At 39.2% G+C, this 21,896-nt stretch overlaps 1 protein-coding gene across 1 annotated transcript in view; it reads left to right on the forward strand.

Annotated features, from left to right (window-relative positions):
* Positions 1-411: 411 nt before the first annotated feature.
* The window catches only part of CNGB3 (cyclic nucleotide gated channel beta 3), a gene marked incomplete at its 5' end in the record, with an annotated part of 63,426 nt that continues 41,941 nt past the window's right edge, over positions 412-21,896 (forward strand). The window contains 2 exons of the mRNA XM_010081052.1: positions 412-487; positions 12,159-12,270. Coding sequence (XP_010079354.1) covers positions 412-487; positions 12,159-12,270 — 188 coding nt within the window. The remainder of the gene's footprint in view (positions 488-12,158; positions 12,271-21,896) is intronic.

A 21,896-nucleotide genomic window follows, 5' to 3' on the forward strand; every position in this document is an offset into this window, starting at 1 on the left:
CTGTATTTTGTAAAGATTGAGATCTGTCATTGTGGTAAGGTAACTCGAAGCGTAGCAGGTCTATTATCCCAGGAGAAGGTTTAGGAAGAAGAAGAACTAATTCAGAGATGCGGACTGTCATGTGAGTGGCAACATGAAGGAGGCTCTGGAAACATGCAGCAGCAAAACTCCAGGCTAAATTATTTGAGTTGTGCAGCAGATGTGAAGACATCACTTTAATTTCAGTATCCAAGTCCTTTTGTGAACCTAGCTGGAAGGTCTTGTCTAAGAACACAGGCAGAACACACAGGAACAAAGCTGTGTGTCAACTTGGTTAACCAAATTTCTAGGACAATGTTGCAAACATCAAACCATCCTCACCATTTTCAACAATGAGCACCTATAGTTTCTAATCCTGTTTACTTTTTTAAGGGTGAAAATAAAAAAACAGATGAACGGCAGAAAGCAGACACCGATAAGAAAGCAGAACCTGTATCAAAGCAACAAGGTCAGTAATAAGCTATTTATGAGTACTCAAACATTATCGGGACAAAACAGATGTACACTATATAGGGCTGTAAATAAAATCGTTCCTCTTCCGAATGCTCTGCCAGGTGCTGATCTTATTCTTTATCCCTGAAGAGATCAAGAACTCTGAATTCCCATAAAGCCCAGACCAATGATTTGTTACAGAAATACTGGCACTATCCAACAATAATTAAAGGCATCAAGCTTTCATGCACACAGTCCCTTCATAAGCTTGTACACTTTAAACAGCTATTCTAAGAAAGCCTATTTTCTCTTGCTGTATGTCGACTTCTTAGAAACCTTATTTTAAAATAAAGGTGTTTAGTAGCTTAAGAAAGAAAATTGAGTATTTTTAACGTCTTTTGGGTATGCTTCTCATATAAATTGAAAAAAAAAATGAAGATGAGAGACTTTAACATTCAAATCTTTTGTTGGACAGACATTCAAAACTTTAAAAAAAAAAAAAAGCAAACAAACAAATCATTAAAAAAAAGTAATGCCACTAAAAGTCATTTGCCATCACCATTCAGAAGACATCCAGAACTAGAACACAGGAACAGTGTAGGGCTCAGGGCAGTAATATGAGGCAATTATTTGCCTAAGGAGCTGGTTGCTGAAAACAGTGGCAGCTGCTCATGGCTATTCTGCCCTCCTCTCACTCCCCAATAACCAAGCCGATTTTGCTGATACCAGGGACAGAATGACTGTTGCAGCAGCTATGAAAATAAAGGCTCAGGATGGGTGAAGTAATAACTATTGCTAGACCGTGTTCCCTCTTCCCTCTCTCACGGCACCACTGGTGCAGCCCATTTCTTTTCCATCATCATCCACTACTGGAGAAAAACACAAGTCCAGTTTTCCTGTCACCTCATGCTTTTCCTTTGGGAAAACAATTCAGATTCATTGTCCTGGAGCAGCAAAGCATAAGCTGAATAGCCTTCAGCTTTCTGTGATAAAGATGATTTAAGGAGAGACAAGCAACTGGAAGAAGACAACAAGAAAACTTGCATAATACCTACTTGCACTTTGTGTAATTGTAGCAAGTATCACAATTCCTTTCCTCACATAATGAAACTACAAACAAAGTCCATTTAATGCAATTATCTTGTTATATAATGGCTGTAGCACTAAATCAACAGAAAACAAAATCTGATATGAATTAACCATAGCAATAAGCCAACAATTGAAAAAAAATCAAATCTGATCTTTTGTGGCTTTTTAGCAATGTTACATCACAGATGCCATCCCATGACAGAATGAAGTATGGTTATAGAAAATTTGTTTCCATCCAAAATCTGGTCTAATTTTATAGATCAGTGTAATTCATTAATCTAAATTTTGGTATACTATGTTACCTTTTTTTTTTTCCCCTCCTAAAATGTGAAATAAGGTAAGTGGTGGCTTAGAAGCAACCACCTCATCAATTACTTTGGGAAAATATAACATAGGCTCTGTGATTGTTTGGGGTTTTTTTAAATACACAGTTTTCTGGAAAGTGCTTCAAGTCTCATTTGCAAACGGACACGAGACAGATTATTGTTTTGCATGTGGGTACTAATGAGATAGATAGACAAGAGCTATACAAGCCAGAGAACTTACACAGGCACCAGACCTTAGGAGAAGTTTATGAATTCCAGCACCCTGTACATAAGTCCTGACCATCCAAACTGAATAAGGAACTCCAGAAAAGTGAGGCTGGTCTCAAGCAGTTCACAGGAAGGTCTAGATAAAGACTCCTGCAAAACTTAGTGAACTTTGTATCACACCTAAAATCATATAGACAGCTGTTAGAAGAAGAAAAAGTAAGAATATCTGTGGGTAAGCAAATGACAAGAGACAAGACAAAGCATTTTGCAGGGTATGTACAAATTTGGAGAGAATTATTAAAAGCACAGCAAGGGCTCAACCAACACTAGTGAAGGGAGATCAGTTAAATAGAGAAGTTAAAAACTAGTTAGAGAAAAGCTTTTACAAGATCTCTCATGAGTTCCTTTGGTATAACCAGAATAAATTTGAACAGTAAAGCCTGTAATCACAGTCCCATTTTGCAGCTCCATAGTTCTGAAACAAAAACCAACAGGCTGAGTAAAGCTTACCTCCACCCTCTTCCCACATGGCCAAAACCAGCCATCACCTCCCTTTCTCCTAAAACTTCACAAAGCAGCATAATGTTCCTAGCGCAGATGAGAACTCAGCAGGAGGCACAATTGGAGCCTGTTTGGTTAAAACTTGGCCACTTACATCACTCAGCAACACCTGGTACTTTTGGCTTCTTTGTTGGCTACTCATTGGCTCTTCTCCACCTCCTGAGTTGCCCTCTCTCTCAATAGCTTGCTTTGTGATTAATTCTCTGCATAATTAGTTCACTCTGTAATTAATTCTCTGTGCTTAGTCAGTTTGATCCATAATGGATTCATGTTTTAATTTATTCCTTGCATTTCTTTATGTTCTTAACAAAGTGTGATTCACCTAATTGCAGGTTCTCAGTGATATTGAATCCAATTGCTATAGTTTCTTTGAATATTTATCACTTCCCGTAACTGACTAGCTATACAAATGCTTCACTTGTTTTACACACTGCTGTTCAATAGCTCTGTTGGTGGTTACGCTATTTAGAAGGCCACGTCCAGCCTCCCCGTTAGCTGGTGTCTGTTATCATTCCCTGTATCACAATTTCTTTCATCCTCCTAGCAGCTCATTCCAGTGTGATTCTTTCCAGCTCATCCCTTTTCTTTCCCTTTCTCTAAACACTTCCCAGCACATTTAAGTACTGCTGTTCTGAAGTCTGTTCTCATTTCTTTCTCACTTTTCCCTCACTAGAAACTGGCCTGCTTCCAGTATTCTGGTTTTTAGTCTTCCTACTTCTACTAAATCAGAAAGTTTCTCAAAGACCTTTTCCAGATTCACAGACATATTTATGCAGCTTTTACTGAAGTCCATATTGACACTGCTTTGTTCTGGGTAGGACCTGAGTGAGAAAGCTAGACTAAAACTATGACAGGTATTTCTATGCATGCTGCAGTTGCACCCCTGGATCAGAAAGTAGACAGAATCTCCCATCTGGGAGATTACCATATTCATTTTCAGCAATATTTAGTATCTTCAGAGCCTAGATGCTTTGGGAAGTACCCAGAGGATATATCAAAGTTTATATACCTGCCCACAAATTAAATGCAAGTGCTATTCTATAGCACATGAGATTTTGGTGCTTTTGACAAGAGTCAGAAAATCTATATCCTAAGTGAGAAGCCCTGATAGATTAAAAAAACAAAACAAAACAAAACAAAAAAAAAAACACCAAAAAAAACCAACTAGGATTTTAATCAACATCTCTGAAAGTCTAACACCTCAAAGAAAAGGCTGCTCAAAAGGAACTTCAGTTCACTCCAGACTCTCTCCCAGTCAGCACACTTCTGTTTAGGTACTTGAGGAACATCCCCTTTTCCACTAAATGTTTGACTAAAGAAAGAAAAGCACCAGATGCTGCTGATAGCTGCCACCTTTCATATATTAGCTTAGCTGTTTTACCTCCTTTCATAACAACGGAGTTCAAACCCATGTCTCTCATGTTCCAGTAGAGCTCCCCAACTACCCATGTAAAGTCTAGATTAGACATGTGGGAGGAAGTTCTGTGGCCTTCCTGATTGCTGGGCCACTGTGCAGAAAGGAATGAAAAAACCTGTGAAGTCTGAGAAGATAAGAGTACAGCACAGAGCCTGGAACTAACCTAGAAGTTAATTGAAACACTAGCCTTGTGGGAGGAATGAAGAACTTTGATTTCAATATGTATTTATATTACAACATTGCTGAATTTAAAAAAAAAAAAAAAGGAAAAAATAATTCTCACAATGGGTATTTGACCCTATCACAAATAAACAAGGCCCAGAGCCAAGATTTCCTCTTCTTATAAGAAAGCTTTTATCACTAGCTGCTGTATAAAAGATAGTCATTCCCTCTTCCTGTATATAGAAATAAAGCAGATGTATTTATTGAGGGCACCAAAATCCTGTTGCTGTGAAACCCCAGCTGATTTCTGGTAATTAGGCACCAATTAAATCTACATGGATTACAACCAAGTTATAAACCCTAGAGATTAAATATTAAATGCCTTTGGCCTGTTATGAATCTGACTCTTAAGCTGCTTTACAAAACCGGTCCCCTCACAACTCAAAATCCAGGGTTAAATAAGTGGTTTGTATTTAAAAAAAATACAAATCAAGTACAGCATTTTGATACAAAATGCTGCAGCTCTAAGAACCAAACCTGTAAATGCCAAGAGACTTTTAAATAATAATCTTATTCCTTGTCTTCTGATCCTTTATAAAGTTCACTGGCACTCAGTCAACAAGGCAGCTATTATTCCCATACAGTGTAGTTTTTGAAGATTAGCAAGAACTTGAATATGTTTAATCAGCTTGCTTCCACTCCTGCTGGTGTGAGGTCTTTTAATTCCTTTCAGATCTTCATTTTTCACATGAGTGACAGGGCTAAATGCTAGGAAAACAAACCCAGCTTCTTCATACAGATTTTATTTCTTTACCTGGAAAATAAACTTTCATAATACTTTTGTTAGCCACTGATGATGAGGGTTGAGTTAAGATGGACCTACTTACTGATTGTTTTACTTCAGCCCCACTGATTTCTGAACTGTTCTCACCTGCACAGCGCATTTGTTCAAAAAATTGGACTTGGAAAGTCACAAAGGGGAGTACTTTTTGAAGTCAGAGCTGAAGCTTCTCTCCTTCCATAGGTTTCCTGTGTGTTTATTTTTCTTGACATCTTCATGACTCTATAGGCACATATTTCAAGTATTTGTGGACATAGCTCAAGAACACCTCTGGGAGGCAAGGACAATCATAATTATGTCAGAAGTAACTCAGGATGTTTGCAGACCAGTTCTTTCATTCCCACCCTACTTCTTCAAATGCAAAAGTCAGTCTTTACTCCTGCTATTTAAGAGAACCTGCTCTCTATGTCATTTATCATATTGTAACATTTAAGAGCCTATTTGAGGCTTCTAACCTATTTTGAGACTTTTAATAGCTTGTGAAAAGAGGAAATTACAAAAAACCACTGATTTCAAGTGCTTAAAATTATGTTCCTAAGGGATATATGTAACTGAGATAGCTAAAAAACAAATTACTCACACATGAGCCATTCTGCCTCCTACTAGCAGGCTCTACCCATGTCTTTATGCAGTGTTTCCCATGTCAAACAATGCTGTCTAACCTCAAGTATTTCCATGCACTGTTAAAATTGACAACATTGTTCTTTGTATATTAACTAAAATAGTTCTATCATATGAGCACAAACACCAAGCTACACAAGCTTTTCAGGCTGCCACTAAATCTACATATTCAACAGAACAAAGATAAAGGACTTCTTTATCTTTGGCTTTTTCTCTCCCCATGACTAATTCTCTTCTGTGTTTCTGCTAATTATTGAGAAGCTGATCGAGACAGTTCAGGCCAATCATATTTTCAGGACTTTTTTTCTTTACTGAAGGAATACAAAAGAATAATATTAAATGTTCTTTAAACAAAGATTGCCTACATTAGTCCTGGTGATAAACACCAGAACTGAGTGTTAAGGTTTACAACTGTATTACATACATAGCTAGTCAATTAACTATCTTTAATAAGATACTGTCATTGTCACACAATGTAGTATGTTTTAAGGATCAGTTTATTTTAAAATGGCTACATTTTTGTAAAAGTCAGTTAGCAGTAGAAGAAAGTATTTAACAATATATTTGATTAATATAAAATACACTCTGTACTAAGGTGTTGTGATGGAAATACTACTTCCAAAGAAAAATATACAAGTGAGTCAAGGTTTTGTAAATGATCCTGCAAAACAATATATTGTGGATTCAAAATGAAGTGAATCTATATCAGCTAATGATCAAGTTGTGCTAAAATGTGCTTTTGTACATCCAAAAGAAGAAGCCCAGGGAATTCTTTCCTTTTTGTATGAGGACCATAAGTAACTGTTAGCCATTAAAATTTCTACCTTCACATATGCCCAGGCAGTCCAGAAAGGGAGGGGAAGAATAGATAAGATACTGGTCAGACTTGCTAGTACAAGGCAATGGGGCCAGCTGGGAGTTCTGGAGATTAAAGTCTTCTCTTTCTAAATTGTGGTAAAACGAGCATTTTTTCTGTTCTGTACTCAGGAATACATTTAACTGATATTTATTCGTATCTTTATCTCTAAAAACTAATCTTTTATTTGATATTTTCCTTCTCTTCATTTTTTGCAATAAGGATAACACATTTGTGATGCTAAAGGCCAGCTATTAAGGCTATGAAATGTGTATCTGGACATAGCTGATACAAGAAACAGAGCTTTTTAAAGCCAGCCTAGTGACTGAGAGATTTATGTTTTTCTCACTTTCTGGAAGAAAGTTTCTTCAGATTGGCTGACTGCTCCAGAGGCATACCTCCTGATGCTGAATAACCAGTAAGGCTGGTGGTCTACACAACACAAAGTGTTTTCTTTCCTGTCCCTGAGCTTCCTGCTGCTGTTTGCACAGACAGAAGCAGGGGTCAGATAGGAGATGAGTCTGCTTCCTTAGGCAATCTCTTCCCCTGCTCTGAACAGCAGGCCGGCAGCTCAACTGCTCCATCTCCACTTTGACCTTCAGAGGGAGTAGGGGGAAGGAGCTGTTCTAGCCAGCCTAGAGAGGTGGTAATAGTCTTTTGGAGGTCTATGGCTTTTGAAGAACACCAGTAACAGCAAGGACTGGGAAGTAGAATAAATTATGAATGAGTGTAAAAATGACTGACTTATCTCAGTGGATCCATTGGGTTTTAGAGTCCTTTGCTGACATCGCCCATTGCCAGAAGTCAGCAACACCTCTGTGGGGCTAGGCCCATGACAGAGGTTTTTTGATCCACAAATACTTGTGTAAGCTTAGGACTGATGGCTTTAGAAGAAACAAAATTATTTTGGCAAGAACAATGTCCCTGTAGAGCTATGTCCTGGCACTGACAAATCTGTCTATACCAACAGCTTCCTCTGTGGAAAAAAGTCTTTAGGCCTGATGCCTACAGGTTTAGGACAGTGTGTACAGTGCTAGATTTTAGAAACATGAAAGTGGAGTTGATCCTCCATGAGCAGGTTTAAACTAGTTTTAATACAGAAAACCTCCAACATTCAGGCATTTTGAGTTGCAGAGGGAAAAAACAAACTGAATTATCAATCAAAAAGGCTTAAAACCCATAGGTAAGTACAAAGTATCTTCTTTTTTGCTCTACTGCAAAAATGGGAAATACTCTGCTACAGGCTATTCTGCAAGTGTGTGTGTGTTTGTGGCAGCAGGAAATCAAATGAAAGACTGTCAAGGGTCTCTGTCCAAAACTGTGAAGTGAAAACTGAAGATAAAAACTGCTTTATGGAAACAAGAACAAGGGAGCTGAGCAGCCTCAGAATGCTGGGTATACACCTCCAACATGCAGAGATCTTCCAGCTATCCTAACTAATCCTGCAATACTGTTCCAATGTTGTGTTACTGGAGGTATGAAAGTAGGGGACAAGAATAAACAATGAAGGTTTAATAATACCAAGCTCCAGCAGAGAGCATTGTCAACCTGACTAAGATAACACAGGTGAAAGACTTGTCTCCCCAATAGCCTTTTTATATTACTTTTTTGCCTGGCCTAAGTCTCTCCTGGAAGAACAAATACCTGTGAAAAAAACTTAGAAAAATCTGAAAGACTAAGAGACGGAAACAAATTGGTCTTAAAACCTGCATCTTGTTCCTTGCTAGCCTAGGCAGATCACTGGTAATGATGAGATTTCTGTGGGCCCCTCAATTTATCCAGCTACCTTTTTGAAGTATTCCAGAGAGCAGTGTTTTGACCACAAAATTATACTTTCTCAACGGGAGATTTCCCTTCCATCTTAAAACAGAACCTGCAACACTTTTCCCAACTTAATTTTAAATTATATTGTTCTTATGGGGAGGCCAAATGATCTCAAATACATTGACACCAGTGGGCTGCATTCCTCAGCAACCACTGCTAATATGTTGGCAGCTTTACCTTACCTATACTCCAGTATAATGGGAATGGAATTCATTCAGAAAAACTCAAATCCCTTATTTTATTAAGTAAGCATGGATCTATCTGTTTTGAAAATAACTTTACATGTTGGTATCTTGGCATAATTCTGACTCCTTTTTCTCACTCATGATTTCTTTACTATGACAAAAGTTATGTAAAGCCAATAAAAGATTTCATTGCTGTCCTGTAAGCCTTGCCATCTACCTGATGGATCATTATTTATTCTAGAAACCAATTGTTTTACTCTAAATGTTCCCTAAAATGTCTACCACATTGTTCTTAAAGGTCGGTCTCACAAGCCAGAGGGACATGAGCTAGATTTAAGCAGTGAAGAGTGACTAGGGTATTTTAAATGTGACTACACAGACTGCCCTCACAGTTTCACATAGAAAGAAACAGCTAAAACTTGACACACAGCTGGCAGTGGTGCTAAACCATGATATCCTCATCCTAATGCAAATAAGCCATGTGCTGGTCCTGGAGACTTATGAACTCTAAAAACTTGTGTAATTCTGGAATATTCATAGGATTACAGTGTTTTCCATCAGTCTGAATGCAGTCAGCATTTACTGGTTCATGTGGTTTCAGACCACAGACTGGATACCTTGAGAATATCTAACAGGCTGAGAAGCCATTATCCTTCTGCAATGGGATGCTTATATACAAGCACCATGTTTTTTTTTACTTTGTGGTCTTGCCTTGCCATACACACATTGTCATTCTAGAGATGGATTGTCTTATTCAGGAGCCCGTTACTCTATACAGTGTATCTACACTGGCATTTAATTTCAGATGAAGATAGCTCTTCTGAAATACATCTCCTGATTGTCCCCTACTTTGCTCTGCTTTTTCACCAAAAAACCTCTAGGAATGCATGACTGGATTCCTTTAGAATAAAACTAAACCAGAAGAAGCACTCCATGAGTCAACTTACTTTACTCGAGCTGCTGATGGTAATTCATTTCAGAGGATCAAAGTATAACTGGTTTGAAATACAGCTGCCTCAAACAGATATAGCGTGGGTGCCAGGCCTTCAGCACCATTTCATTGTTCTGATTGTTCCAATTGTTCCTATCAGGTTGTATTTCCTGCTAGTATAGATGTAACTAGGGGCAATTATTATAACAAAGAAAATTCCTAAAGTGAGATAATTATGTTGAGATTAGCCTTGCTGTCACTCTTGACTACATGGCCTTTTGGCTGGAGGAGTCAGGGCAGCAAGAACTGGGAAATGACAAACCATGAATTCAGAAGGGAGAAGAAACCACAGCAAGTGCTGAAATTTTTGGGTTTTGCATCTTCTTTTCTACATCATGTTATGTTGACCACAAAAACACAGGAGGATTATGTGCCAAGGAAAGCACAGAGTCAGTAGCATCATTTGTAGAGATCCTCTGAGGAAAGGTCTAATCAGGATTTTAACAGGTTAAGATTCAGTAGGAAGACACATAAATTAGTCAGTTATAAATAGGTCGAAACCTCCTTTATTTTCTGTAACTGCAGCTCCTCTGAGATTTTCCTCTGAGAAATTCCTAGGATAAAGAAATTGTATTTCACTAAAAGAAAGCATTCGGCATGCCAGAAGACTGGACCCATTTTAAAATTCCTCCCTCCTAAAAAATAGCCTTTTTGACTGGAAGTCCCAGAAAAGCATTTTGAACCCTTGTAATCAAATGGTAAGAAACTCTTTCTTGAACCTTCTTGGGGACAGGAACAGCAACAGTCCTCTTCTGAGTCCTCACTTCCCTGCATGTGTGTTATTCTCTACCTTGAAAATTCCCTGGCAGATCCTTCAGGTCAGATGAAACATTCCCTAGTGTTATATTTGCAACAGACTTTTCCTCAAGATAGTACTGTGATAGTAACTGCTGCAGAAAGGAAGCAATAATCTGCATTTCCATTAAGTGGGCAATATACTGTTATCAATTTAAGCCATAAATCCAGTTGAATGTCCATTTTAAACAGAATTCTTTACAAAAATCTTCCCTGCTTACAGGTGACAAGTAATACAAATCCTGCAGACTCTCTCTTCATACTCAATAGTGCTACATTTCTTCAAGGGACTATTTGAAAATTAACCCCTAAACTTGCTAAGTCAAAACCCAGTTGACCAGCACATTGGGGAACATGGATTTCTTTGCCTTCTCTTCAGTTCCTTGTCTGACTGTAGCTTGAGGATTTCTGGCATCCACAGATACCTCTGCCTAGGTCTTGTCTGTGATCCTGTTTAAGAAACAAATTCCTGTAAGAGCAGCAGGGCTCACAGAGGGCATTCTCACTTCTTAACACAAATATTAAGAAAAAACACTAGAAATGTCCCACTGCTCTTGTCATCAATTATCCAGCTGGTAAAAGTCTGAAACTCAGTTCAGGAAATATTGTGTCTCTTAATAGATGCTTGGAAGAAAACATTATTCCAAACCCAATAAATGGTGGTAGGAGGGTAGTTTCAGTTATCAAGCGCTGTAAACAAGCTGACCCTCTGTCCTTCACTAAGCTTTGTTTTAGTGTCATTTCAAGCACCCACCTTCCAGCTGAGCAGCTTAACAAGTCACTGTTGTAACTGCTTTTACCCCTCAGAATTGAATAACTCTCTAAATATGGAGATTAACTGTCAGAAAACTCATCTTACACTATCTATCCAAAAGACTCAAGGTCTGATTTTCTTTGAGCTGTCTTGGATGTAAAATACAGCATAGACAACAGGCTCCTGATTTATTTGCTATGTTTTGCTGCCAAGATTTTTCCTCCATAATCATATTACTTAAAGTATTTATGAAGGCTGAGTTTGTTCCTCCTCTATGCAAAGTGTCAGACTGATGACAGCTTTCAAATTTTTTTCCAGCATGAAAATTTAAAATAAAGATATAGAACTAGTTGGAAAAGTTAATCACATAAGACCACTTAAATGGCAAGAGATGATATAATTTGACTAGAACTTGTTTCTAGCTCTACAAACTTCCCATTTAAACTCCTTTTAAAAAGTTACTTGTAACAAAAATTAAGAAATAGACTATCCAGAGTTCTGCATACTCACAGTCTTAATGATACATTTCAATCATAATTTACTCAGCAACAAACAGGATTGTCACGGTAGCTGCAGCAACAAGAGGTTTAATGCAATTCAAACACTGGAGTATAAATAATGTCATTAGCATTTGCTATGCATAAGCAAATAAGCTTCTTTCTTCCTACTGTATTTAACAATGCATTTCTGGACAGATCTATCTGTCCTCTCTCCCTATATATATTTTAAATAAGCACACACTAAAATGTTATCATACTGCATGTGTTCTTCTTGCTTATCAATATCGAAGAGCTCTGTATTGACAATTGTTAAGCTGGCTACAGATGGATCTAGATTAAAAACCACCAATCTAAGAGGTATGCTCATCATAAGCATGTTCTGTACAGCTGGCACTGAAACAGATTTATGCAGGAAATTACTCAAAGGTCAGGTCCAGGATCAGTGTCATGTAACACTTGTCCACTGAAGAAATAATGGCAGCCAAGCTGTGAGTCCTCCAAAAGTATTATCATATTTATTTAAAAATAAGTACTCAAAAATTAAAACCTGTTTTCTAGATACAGTACCAGCAAAAGCACCTGAGCCTTCAAAAACTGAAAAATCAACCGAACCAGCTAAGGCAACTCAACAGGAACAGCAGCAGCTCAATGATGGGAAAGAAGATACTCAGTGAGTAAATTCATTTAAAAAATTTGAGGCTTTTTTCCTGACATCCTGACTTAATATTTCTGCATGGTGTATTTCAGTTATTTAAGAGTTCCTTCTGTCCTGCAAGGTTCTAAAAAGCTTTATTTCAATTCTAAGACAACCATAGATATGAGGTATTCATTTAGTATGTGCTTTTGCTAGTTTGTTTTGTACATCATGCTAAATGGCAGAAATGAGGAAAAGGATTTGCTCAACTACACATGTACTAATTCTAACAATGTTGCTGCTTAGCTATTATTTCCCTACCTTAGCAAAGGAGTAAGTCCCAAGATCCTGCCCTGAATAGCTGGAATGTTTGTCACATCGTTCTGACTTAAAAGCTTTTTACCCTGCACATTTTTTTTGCTGATTTATACCATTAAATCAGTATTAGTCTCTGCAACCAGAGGATTAGGACTGTCTCTTCCTGAGAAGAGACAAAAATATTAAACAGTAATGATCCTTCAGGGGAAAATCTAGAGTCATTCAACCTTTGGGAAAAGCTTAGGTGACTGTTTGTTTTGCTAAAATAGAAATAAATACGAAGACTTGAAAAAAATAAGTTTTGGATAGTCAACATTCATTACAGAAGCATAGATTCATAGAACATCTCAGGGTAGAAGGCTGCTTCCGAAGGAGTGAGGTTCAAACTCCTGCTAAGAGCAGAACAATTTTGGAGGTTAGACCCAACTCTCAACTTAGATCAGGTTACTCAGAACCTTGTTTGGTATAGTTGTGAATGTACATCTCCAAGGATGGAGTTTCCACAGTTTCTCTGGGCAATCTGGTCCACCATTTGACTACCCTTATTATGAAAATTATTATTTTACATATACTTAAAATTTCCGTGTCACTAACTAGTTTCTGTTATCTCCCATCCTTTTGCTGTGCACCTTCAAGAACGGTCTGTAACCGTATGCTCTATAACTGCCCATTGGGTAGTGGAACACTGCGATTACCTCCATCTTCTCAACTCTTTTCATTTCCAGTCTGAACAAAGACAGCTGTTTCAGCAGCTCCTCATACATCCTGTGCTCTATTCCCCAGTCATCTTAATGGCCTTCTGCTAGTGTTGCACCATGTAGTCAGTGCCTTTCATGTACAGGGGAGACTAAGATGGAATCAGATGCAACTCACAAATGTCACACAGAAGGAAATAACCCCTCCCCCTCAATCAGCTGACTATGTTCTTTCCAAAGCATAGCATGTGGTCAGCCTTCAGGGCTTCAAGAACACACTCTGGATTCATATTCCACCTGTTGTTCACAAGGATCCCCACATCCTTTTATGCAAAGCTGTTTTCTAGTCAGTCAGCTCCAAGCCTTTACTCTTCCATGGGGTTATTCCATTCCAGGTATGGAAACTTGCATTTGCCTTTGCTCACCTTCATGAAGTTCCTGCCAGCCTGTCCCCCCAGCCTGATGAGATCCCTTTGAGTGGAAACTCATGGATACAGGCAGTCCAAAACAGAGTAGAAACTCCTCCTGCTTGTTTTTGCCTTCTATTATTTTGATTATCCTGATGACACAAAGCAAAAGTCTTTCACTGACATAGAGTTATTTATAGAGAAGATTATCTGTTTCCTCTCCTTCACCAAGACAAACTTTGTAGTGCAGAGATAAGGAATAATCAAGCAAAATACTAATGCATGTGCATTAGTACATGCATGTGCAGTAATACATGCAATTAAAAATAACTCTAACTAGAGTGACTGGAAATGTTATAAATAACTTGGTAATTTGAATGTGAATCAGTAGGTCAACAATGAAAACCTAGACAAAGCATCTCCTTTTTTGTCATTGCAGGATATGTTATTAGATGCTTACAGTTCCCCTGGTAAATCCTGTAACCATGGTTAACACAATTACAATATGCTTATGAAACAAAGGGGTATGATGCTTATTAGTAGAAGGCAAACTCTATCTGTTAAAAGGAAATTCAAAATGTTTATGTTAAAACATTCTCTTCTCGGAGCTGTTCTGACTCCCTGTCACGTATGTATCCAGATATATTTAGTCAGTCTAATTGGAGCAACAGTTTCTAAAAATACAGTAAATCTTTGGTAAATTCTACTGTCAAAACAGTTACCCCCTAAATTCTACAGTCAAGCTTGGAAGGCATGGCACTGGTGTCATTGTGTTGGTATGAAACTAAACTAACAGACCTATTATATGGCTTTCCAAGCTGGAGGGAGAGTAATTTTTAAAATGTACCTTTGAGGGAAATTAATTCATTGCCCTGAAGATTAATGGGAGTTTATTCAGACACTGTTCTTGATCAAGGTCACTAGCTTACTGAGTCTATGTGTTCAAATTCACTCACTACAATATTTTTAAGGAAATAACTGTCTTTATCACATGAGAAAAGACACATAAATGTGTATGCATACGGAGAATCAAACAGATACACGTGGCCTACAACAATAGCAGTAAATGAAACATGCTCAGATCACTCTCTAGCACTGAGGCCAACTAGAACAATACAAAATGCCTCCTGAAAAAGTGCCAGTTGTGAATTATCTCTGCTCAATGCTAATTTCTGGCTATTCCCATACCTGGGAATTATTTGGAAAAGTTCTAGTTTGACTAGTCAAAAAGGTATCAAGGACTGTTCGTACAACTCAACAGGATAGTCAACTGAGAGTCCCATTGTCCAGGAGTTTTCCCTGTCACTGTTTAATCTACATTTGGATAATGTGCAAATTGAGATTAGGAATAAGTGATGTCCCTCAGGAGTCTGTACTGGGAGCAGTACTATTTAATATCTTTATTAATGACATAGACAGTGGGATTGAGTGCACCTTCAGCAAGTTTGCAGAGGACACCAAGCTGAGTGGTGCAGTTGATTCATGGGAGGGAAAGGATGCCATCCAGAGGGACCTGGACAGGCTTGAGGTGTGGGCCCTCATGAAGTTCAACAAGGCCAAGTGCAAGGCTCTTCACATGGATCAGGGAAATATCCATTATCAGTACTGGCTGGTTGATGAATGGATTAAGAACAGCCCTGCCGAGAAAGTCTTGGGGTTATCAGCAGATGAGAAATTAGCTATGAGGTGTCAATGCGCACTTGCAGCCTGGAAAGCCAACTGTATCCTGGGCTTCATCAAAAGAAGCACAAGCAGCAGGTCAAGAGAGGTGATTCTCCCCCTCTACTCCGCTCTTGTGAGACCCCACCTGGAGTACTGCGTCCAGCTCTGGAGTCCCCAGTACAATAAAGGCATGGACCTGCTAGAACAGGTCTGGAGGAGGGCCACAAAAATTATCAGAGGGCTGGATCACCTCCCATAGGAGGACAGGCTGAGAGTTGGCATTGTTCAGCCTGGAGAAGAGAAAGCTCTGGGGAGACCTTTTTGCATCCTTTCAGTATATAAAACAGTCTTACAAGAAAGATAGACTTTTCCCGGGCCTGTAGTGATGTTTCTAAACTAAAAGTGGATAGAATCAGATTAGATGTAAGGAACAATTATATTTTTTTTTACGATGAGGATGATGAGACACCGGAACAGGTTGCCCAGAGAAGTTGTGGATACCTGGAAGTGTTCAAGGTAAAGCTGGATGTGGCTTTCAGCAACAATGATCTAGTGGAAGATGACCCTGACCACAACAGAGGAGTTGAACTAGATGATCTCTAAAGGTACCTTCCAAACCAAACCATTCTATGATTCTATAATAATTATAGGAAGAGACATAATTTGTTTGGTTGATAGAAATAAAGGTTGGTAAAATGTTTGTTAGAATTTTCTTAACTGGAATTTCAGATTTTTCCAACTGTATTTCAGGAAGCATCAAGGGCCAGCTGCTCCCTGGCAGAAGGGGAGATAGGAGCCAAGGGTGACCCCAGCGCAAGCAGTGTCCTTACCAAAAAGTTGCAGTCCCACATGGTCTGAACAGAGCAAGAACACCAGGATCGTAGTAACAGCGTCCATCAAGAAGACCAAGTGATTAAACAGGTTTAGTTAGGATCCATCCAGGGATTCCAGTCAGAAGCAAAAAAGACAGGGCTAGAGATAGGACTGGAGATGAGGCTACAGCATGGCTCCAAAGTTCATCCAGGAGACAGGACCAGAGACAGAATTGGAGCTAGACGCACCTAGGCATAGCTCAGGCAGTGACGAAGGTGTGAGCTTAAGTGGGCACCCCAAGCCCATGGGCAGAGGGTGTGGGTGGACGTCCCACTGGAGGCTGCTCAGGGCCGTTAAGGCCTGTTGGTGTACTTAGGGTCCTGGTACTATGTTTTCACATAGGTAGACTATTTTCCTATCCTAATCATCCTCCAAGAGTCAAACTTTTTTAAAAAGTCCCTTCATCTGCACAGTAAGAAATCATCATTATGCCCATAGACTAAGACATATTAATAAGGCAAGGTTTGTGGATATATAACTATTCACAACCCCTATACATCCAGAACATCTCAACTTTCATGGAAATGATGTTAACAGAAAAGGTTTCACCTTATCTTCTGTTGCTGTGACTTTTAATTTTTTCAAATGCATCTGTGCAGGCTCAGATACATGAGTAAGGAAGAGGGAAGTAGGCAAATGTCCTGTTTGAAAACGCACACTTTTCACTTAGATCAAACCTGTCTCTCTCCATGAGGAATTTCAGGGAAAGGTAACGAGCTTCCATGTAAGGACTTTAAATTTTAAAGTCTCAGGTAATATTACTTTATGAACCATTCTACTAATGTAATTAACTTCTCTGAAATCAGTAAGAATACTTATATGTATGACAGTTTGCAAGATTGTGCACCAGCTGTGTCCTTCTTCCAGTTCATCTGCATTAGAGTAGCTTTTTACTCATGGTACAGCAAAGCCTATATTATCTATCAATAGGAAAATAGATTTTTGAACTTCCTCTGAAAGAAAAAACAATTTTTTTTGTCTTGCTAAGTGAGCAACAGCTTTGACAAAGACTGCATTTACTCCTGAAAATTCCCATAGAAACTGTTTGTCCACAAGAAAAAAAATAAAAGTTTCTGGCTTTCCCTCTCAGCATTTCATCATTTTTAGAATACAGCGGCACATGGCAATGGACATTAATAAACTGTAGAGAGACAATGCACTGGTCTCAGCCACCTGAATGTTACATCTGAAAGAGACGCACAAGGATGGCTGATCCGCCACAGTGCTGAATTATGGCGGAGTGACTGAAACTTTTGATGTCTGCTTCCTACCAGTTTAGATAGGATTGCACACAAGTCATCCCTCTCTGCCAATATATTGTTTCTCCCCTCCATCTTTAATGGTAATGTAACAGAACAATCTGTGAAGAGGGCTAAGACTATGCTGTCTCTTCACAGCAAGAAATGAAGGAACAGAACAACAGTCAGCACCTAATTTGCACTCTAATAGAAGACAGTGGAGTCTTATTAACAAGAAGCTAGCATAAAACATCATTGCAGTCTTTATAATTTACCAAGATTGCTTTCTGTTGAGGAGGGTTCATAAAACACATATGCACATACACAATTCTGCACTTTTTTGAAATGCAGTGCAAGCATTTCACGTGAGACACTCTGTAGCACTTAAGCAAATATGGATCATGGCCAGGGAGCAGCAAGGACCAGCCCCTGCCTCAGGGATGGGGAGCTGGCAACACGGTGGGCAGGGCAGGGGACTCCCCCGTCAGGGCCCAGGCCCAGCCGCGAGCAAGGCGAGCAGGGCAGGCCCAGGGGTAGCAGCCAAGGCCAGCCCACAGCCCGGGTCACCAGGCAAGTCTGTGGTGACAAGGCAGGTCCAGGACCCTGGCTGAGAAGGCAGTCAGCCAGCCAGTGCTGGAGTCAGGCCTGGCGACAGTCAGACACAGCCCTGGGATGGCTGGGCAGGGCTGGGACAGAGCCAGGGCCAGGGCCAGGCGGGACATGGGTCAGGACCAATGGGGCCCATGGCCAGGCCCAGGCATGGTTGCACCCGCCCCCCCAGTGGGACCTAGAGCTGTGGGCCAAGCACTACAGCCGCCACTGAAAGCAGCTTCCCCAGGACAAGGGGCAGCCCTGGCTGAGGCTTCCCCTCGGTCCTGCCAGAGCCTCTCCCCACCATCACTGAAGGCAGGGACAGCCCTCTGGGTCACTGCTCCAGACCTGGCCCTGAGCCCAGCAGCTGTACCTCCAGGAGTGGGATACTTTGCTTACTCTCACTTCAGTAGTTTAGAAGATGCATTTTTTTTCTTAACCTGAAGGCGGACTTCTTTCTTTTAAATTCATAATGATTGTGGATACAACTGATGAGCAGCTTCTGCCAGTCTGAGCTCATGCTGATGACCAGAAGAGGATAGCCTAATCCCTGCTCACATCTTCCCACCTTCTGTCCTGCACTTGTGCAGCCGTGCATTTGTTGGATCAGCCTAGATCCAGCTGGAAACTAATCACTTATCATATGGCCTTATACCAACACAGAAGCACCACAGAAACACACAGGAAGGGCATCGGGAAGCTGCCATTTAACGAAACTGAGATCCTGAAAATAAAGACATTATTTAGATGATCACAGAGGTGACATAGGAGAGACAAATGTGAGACCTTTGTATGACCCTGCACTGAAGGCTGGAACCAACACAGAGCCTGTGGCACGTGATAGCTGATCCAGGAGAGGACTGTATAAAGTGTTCAGACATGTCAGAGTAGAGGGGAGACAGATGCCTAAGGGACAAGTAGTAGTGGATGCCTGGCATCAGGTGATGAAACAAAGAAGTTGCGGCAAGTCCTAGAAAAAGTAGAGGACGGAAGAATGGTAAACAAAGCATCTGACAGCATATATCAGAGAAAAAGGAGGGATACAAAGAGCTTCTATGACCTCTTCTCTCCTTTGTGTCTTTTAAAAGCCTTTAAGCCTGGCTAAAGTTTTAAGAGTGTTTCATCTTCCCAGATTACCAAGGTGATTACAATGTACTATTTATATTAAGGCAGTACTCTGAAAACTCAGTCAAGGATCATGAACCCTACTCTGCAAAATGCTGTGTAAATTGATAATCCATATTCACAGGCTGTGTATTAAAGAAAAAAATTGGGTAACCAGGACTTCAGATGTTTTTAGATTTCATCTCAAGATCTTACATATTCTGGGCTATGTTTAGAGAGGAATAAAAATTTATGTCTGATATGCCACCCTCAGGATCTAGATATTATAAACAAAACACATTAATATAAGATGCACTAAATAGATTTTAATAAAACATAAAAATTATACAAAATATGTTTAACATTCCCACCTAGTAAACATACTCTTCTGATTCTGCTTTTGCAAATTCAAAAACCCAGCTTTCAATATTTTCCAAAAAAGGGAGCTCCAGTGTCACAAACTGCCATATGAGTGCAGGTGGTTCAGGAAGACTGAGTTTTCTGCTCGTAGTTTGCCTTTTTCATGGGCACATCCCATTACTTAGTAGGCTATACCAGTCCTGCTCAGGCCCATAAAAGGAGATTTTTTTTCCTCTCTAATTTGGCTAATAGCAAAAAAAGATAACAAAACAAACAAAGATTAAGAAGTAATTTGCTATGTGGTGCATAGCCAGGTTAATAAAGAGAACTCCTGCTGGTAGCATGCTCTCAGTGAGTAATGCACTTCATTTAGCTCAATTACCTCGACCAAGAAAATTACCATGCTTATTAATGCTTGCCATCCACTAGTTGCAAAACACAATTCACCAAGCAGATGCATCTTGGAGAAACTATGTCCTATCACAACAACAGAACCTCAGCCCTCTGGTGAAACAGACCCAGTATCAATCCTCTGCAGAGTCTTCAGAAATCCTTGATTATTGTAAGAACACCAGGGACCCAAAAAGATGGCACTCATGGCACTAAACTCCAATTGACTTGAGAGAAAGTAAAACAAGGCCAATGCTGGGCACTTCTGAAAAATCCCAGTTTAAACACAGAAGTGTATTTTATAAAGAGACTAACACCTTTCCTTAGTTGTTTCCAGCTAATCACTGCAGTACTTGAAATTGTAAACAGATAGAATGCATCCAGTACACGTTGAGGCCTGACTAAAAAGACATTAATGTATTAAAAAATAAAAATACTTTTCTTAGCACTTAAATTCCTTCCGCTTAGGTTTTTCTTTCAGAGCTTGACACTTTTAGTGCTTGGTTTTTAATTTCTGCAATGGCTAAATTGAGAACCTGCAAACTACATAGAACGGTGACGGTGTGCTGGCTGTACCAAAATGGATTAAGCTTGCTGTAATCATTGCTGAGGTGTATTTTCCTACAGCCTTTAAATTCTGTCCATTCTGCAGGATGCAGTTACCCATGCTACTTAATGCTATTCACTCTACACGACAATCCAGCGGGTAGCCTGAAGTTAAAAAGGCAGCAAATTCAGAAGGTTTTCCTTGAAGACTAAATGAAGCAAGTAAAGGGACAGGAATGTCATTACACAGACTGAAATAGTGCAAAGAAAGAAAAAAAAAAAGCAGCATTTTAAATTATATTTTCATAATATTGATATATATTTATTTCTGACTGTCTAAATTGGAGAAATACTTTTTTTTAGAATATGTAAGAGAACAAGGGTATAGTTTGTCATACTTTGCCACTGATTTATTTCTTTAATTAAGAGCATTTTTTGTAAATCCTCCATTGACCTAACATTTTTCAAAGTAAGAAGATATCTTTTTTTTGAAAGAAGAAATGATAATTTATTATAAATAATATCTCTACTATTATCTGTTGAGACAATTGAGCATTGTGACAAGTACACTAGTGTGTGTAATATCAAACATTATATTTAAATTGCATTTATATTTAAATTACATTTATACCAAACATTTGCAAATACATCAGGGTCTTTTTTGATAAATATAAGATATAATGCTTATTATGATTTAGTAAAGGAAAATGGATTATTACTTTATGACAAGCATAAGTATTCATGCCTATAATTAATCTTGTCCAACACTTTTTATTAAAACACCGTGTCTCCAGTTATTTACCCATTTTCCAAATATTAGTTACATATATTATATATTAGTTATTTTAAATGAAAACATCTCATGTTGCACAGCACAAGAGAGGAACAGAGGAAACAGTGACACGCAGAGATATGAGGATCAGATGAGAAGTCAAAGGAGTCTAGCAGCCCAGTCTTATTTGGTGCCTTGGATAAATTATACTCGAGAGATGTGCGATGAGCTGTTGTCCACAGGGAACATGCCTACTTTGTTGCTGAATATGGAAAAAAATGTGGCAGAAGCCTGCAGAAAGGGAAAGAATGGTCTTAGCAGTAGTTGGAAGTAATCTCAGAGGAAAGGGTTCTTTCTCTCACTCACCAAGTTTCTTCATGATACTAGGAAAGCTACGTGAAAGGAGTTCTAACACAGGAATTTTATGTAATTAGCATAGGCATTAATAGTACATGGCATGAATTTCAGTATATTGTGAAAGTCTTCCAGGGTTCCCGACAGTGGAGCAACTTAAGTTGCCATGCAAGCTGAACCTATGCCACCACTTCTTTCTCTTTTATTTTTACCCTTGCTAGTTGAATTAAAGTTTCCTGAAGTGTAGGTCAGGTCCCTGCTTGCAGTTGCAGGGACTAAGATTACAGGATGTCTCAAAGTTCTCTAGGATCCTACACTTGTGTGATTTTTTTAGGATCTGTATGAAAACAAA

This window comes from Pterocles gutturalis, unplaced genomic scaffold (genome assembly GCF_000699245.1).
Source record: "Pterocles gutturalis isolate BGI_N339 unplaced genomic scaffold, ASM69924v1 scaffold17456, whole genome shotgun sequence".
Lineage (NCBI taxonomy): Eukaryota > Metazoa > Chordata > Aves > Pterocliformes > Pteroclidae > Pterocles > Pterocles gutturalis.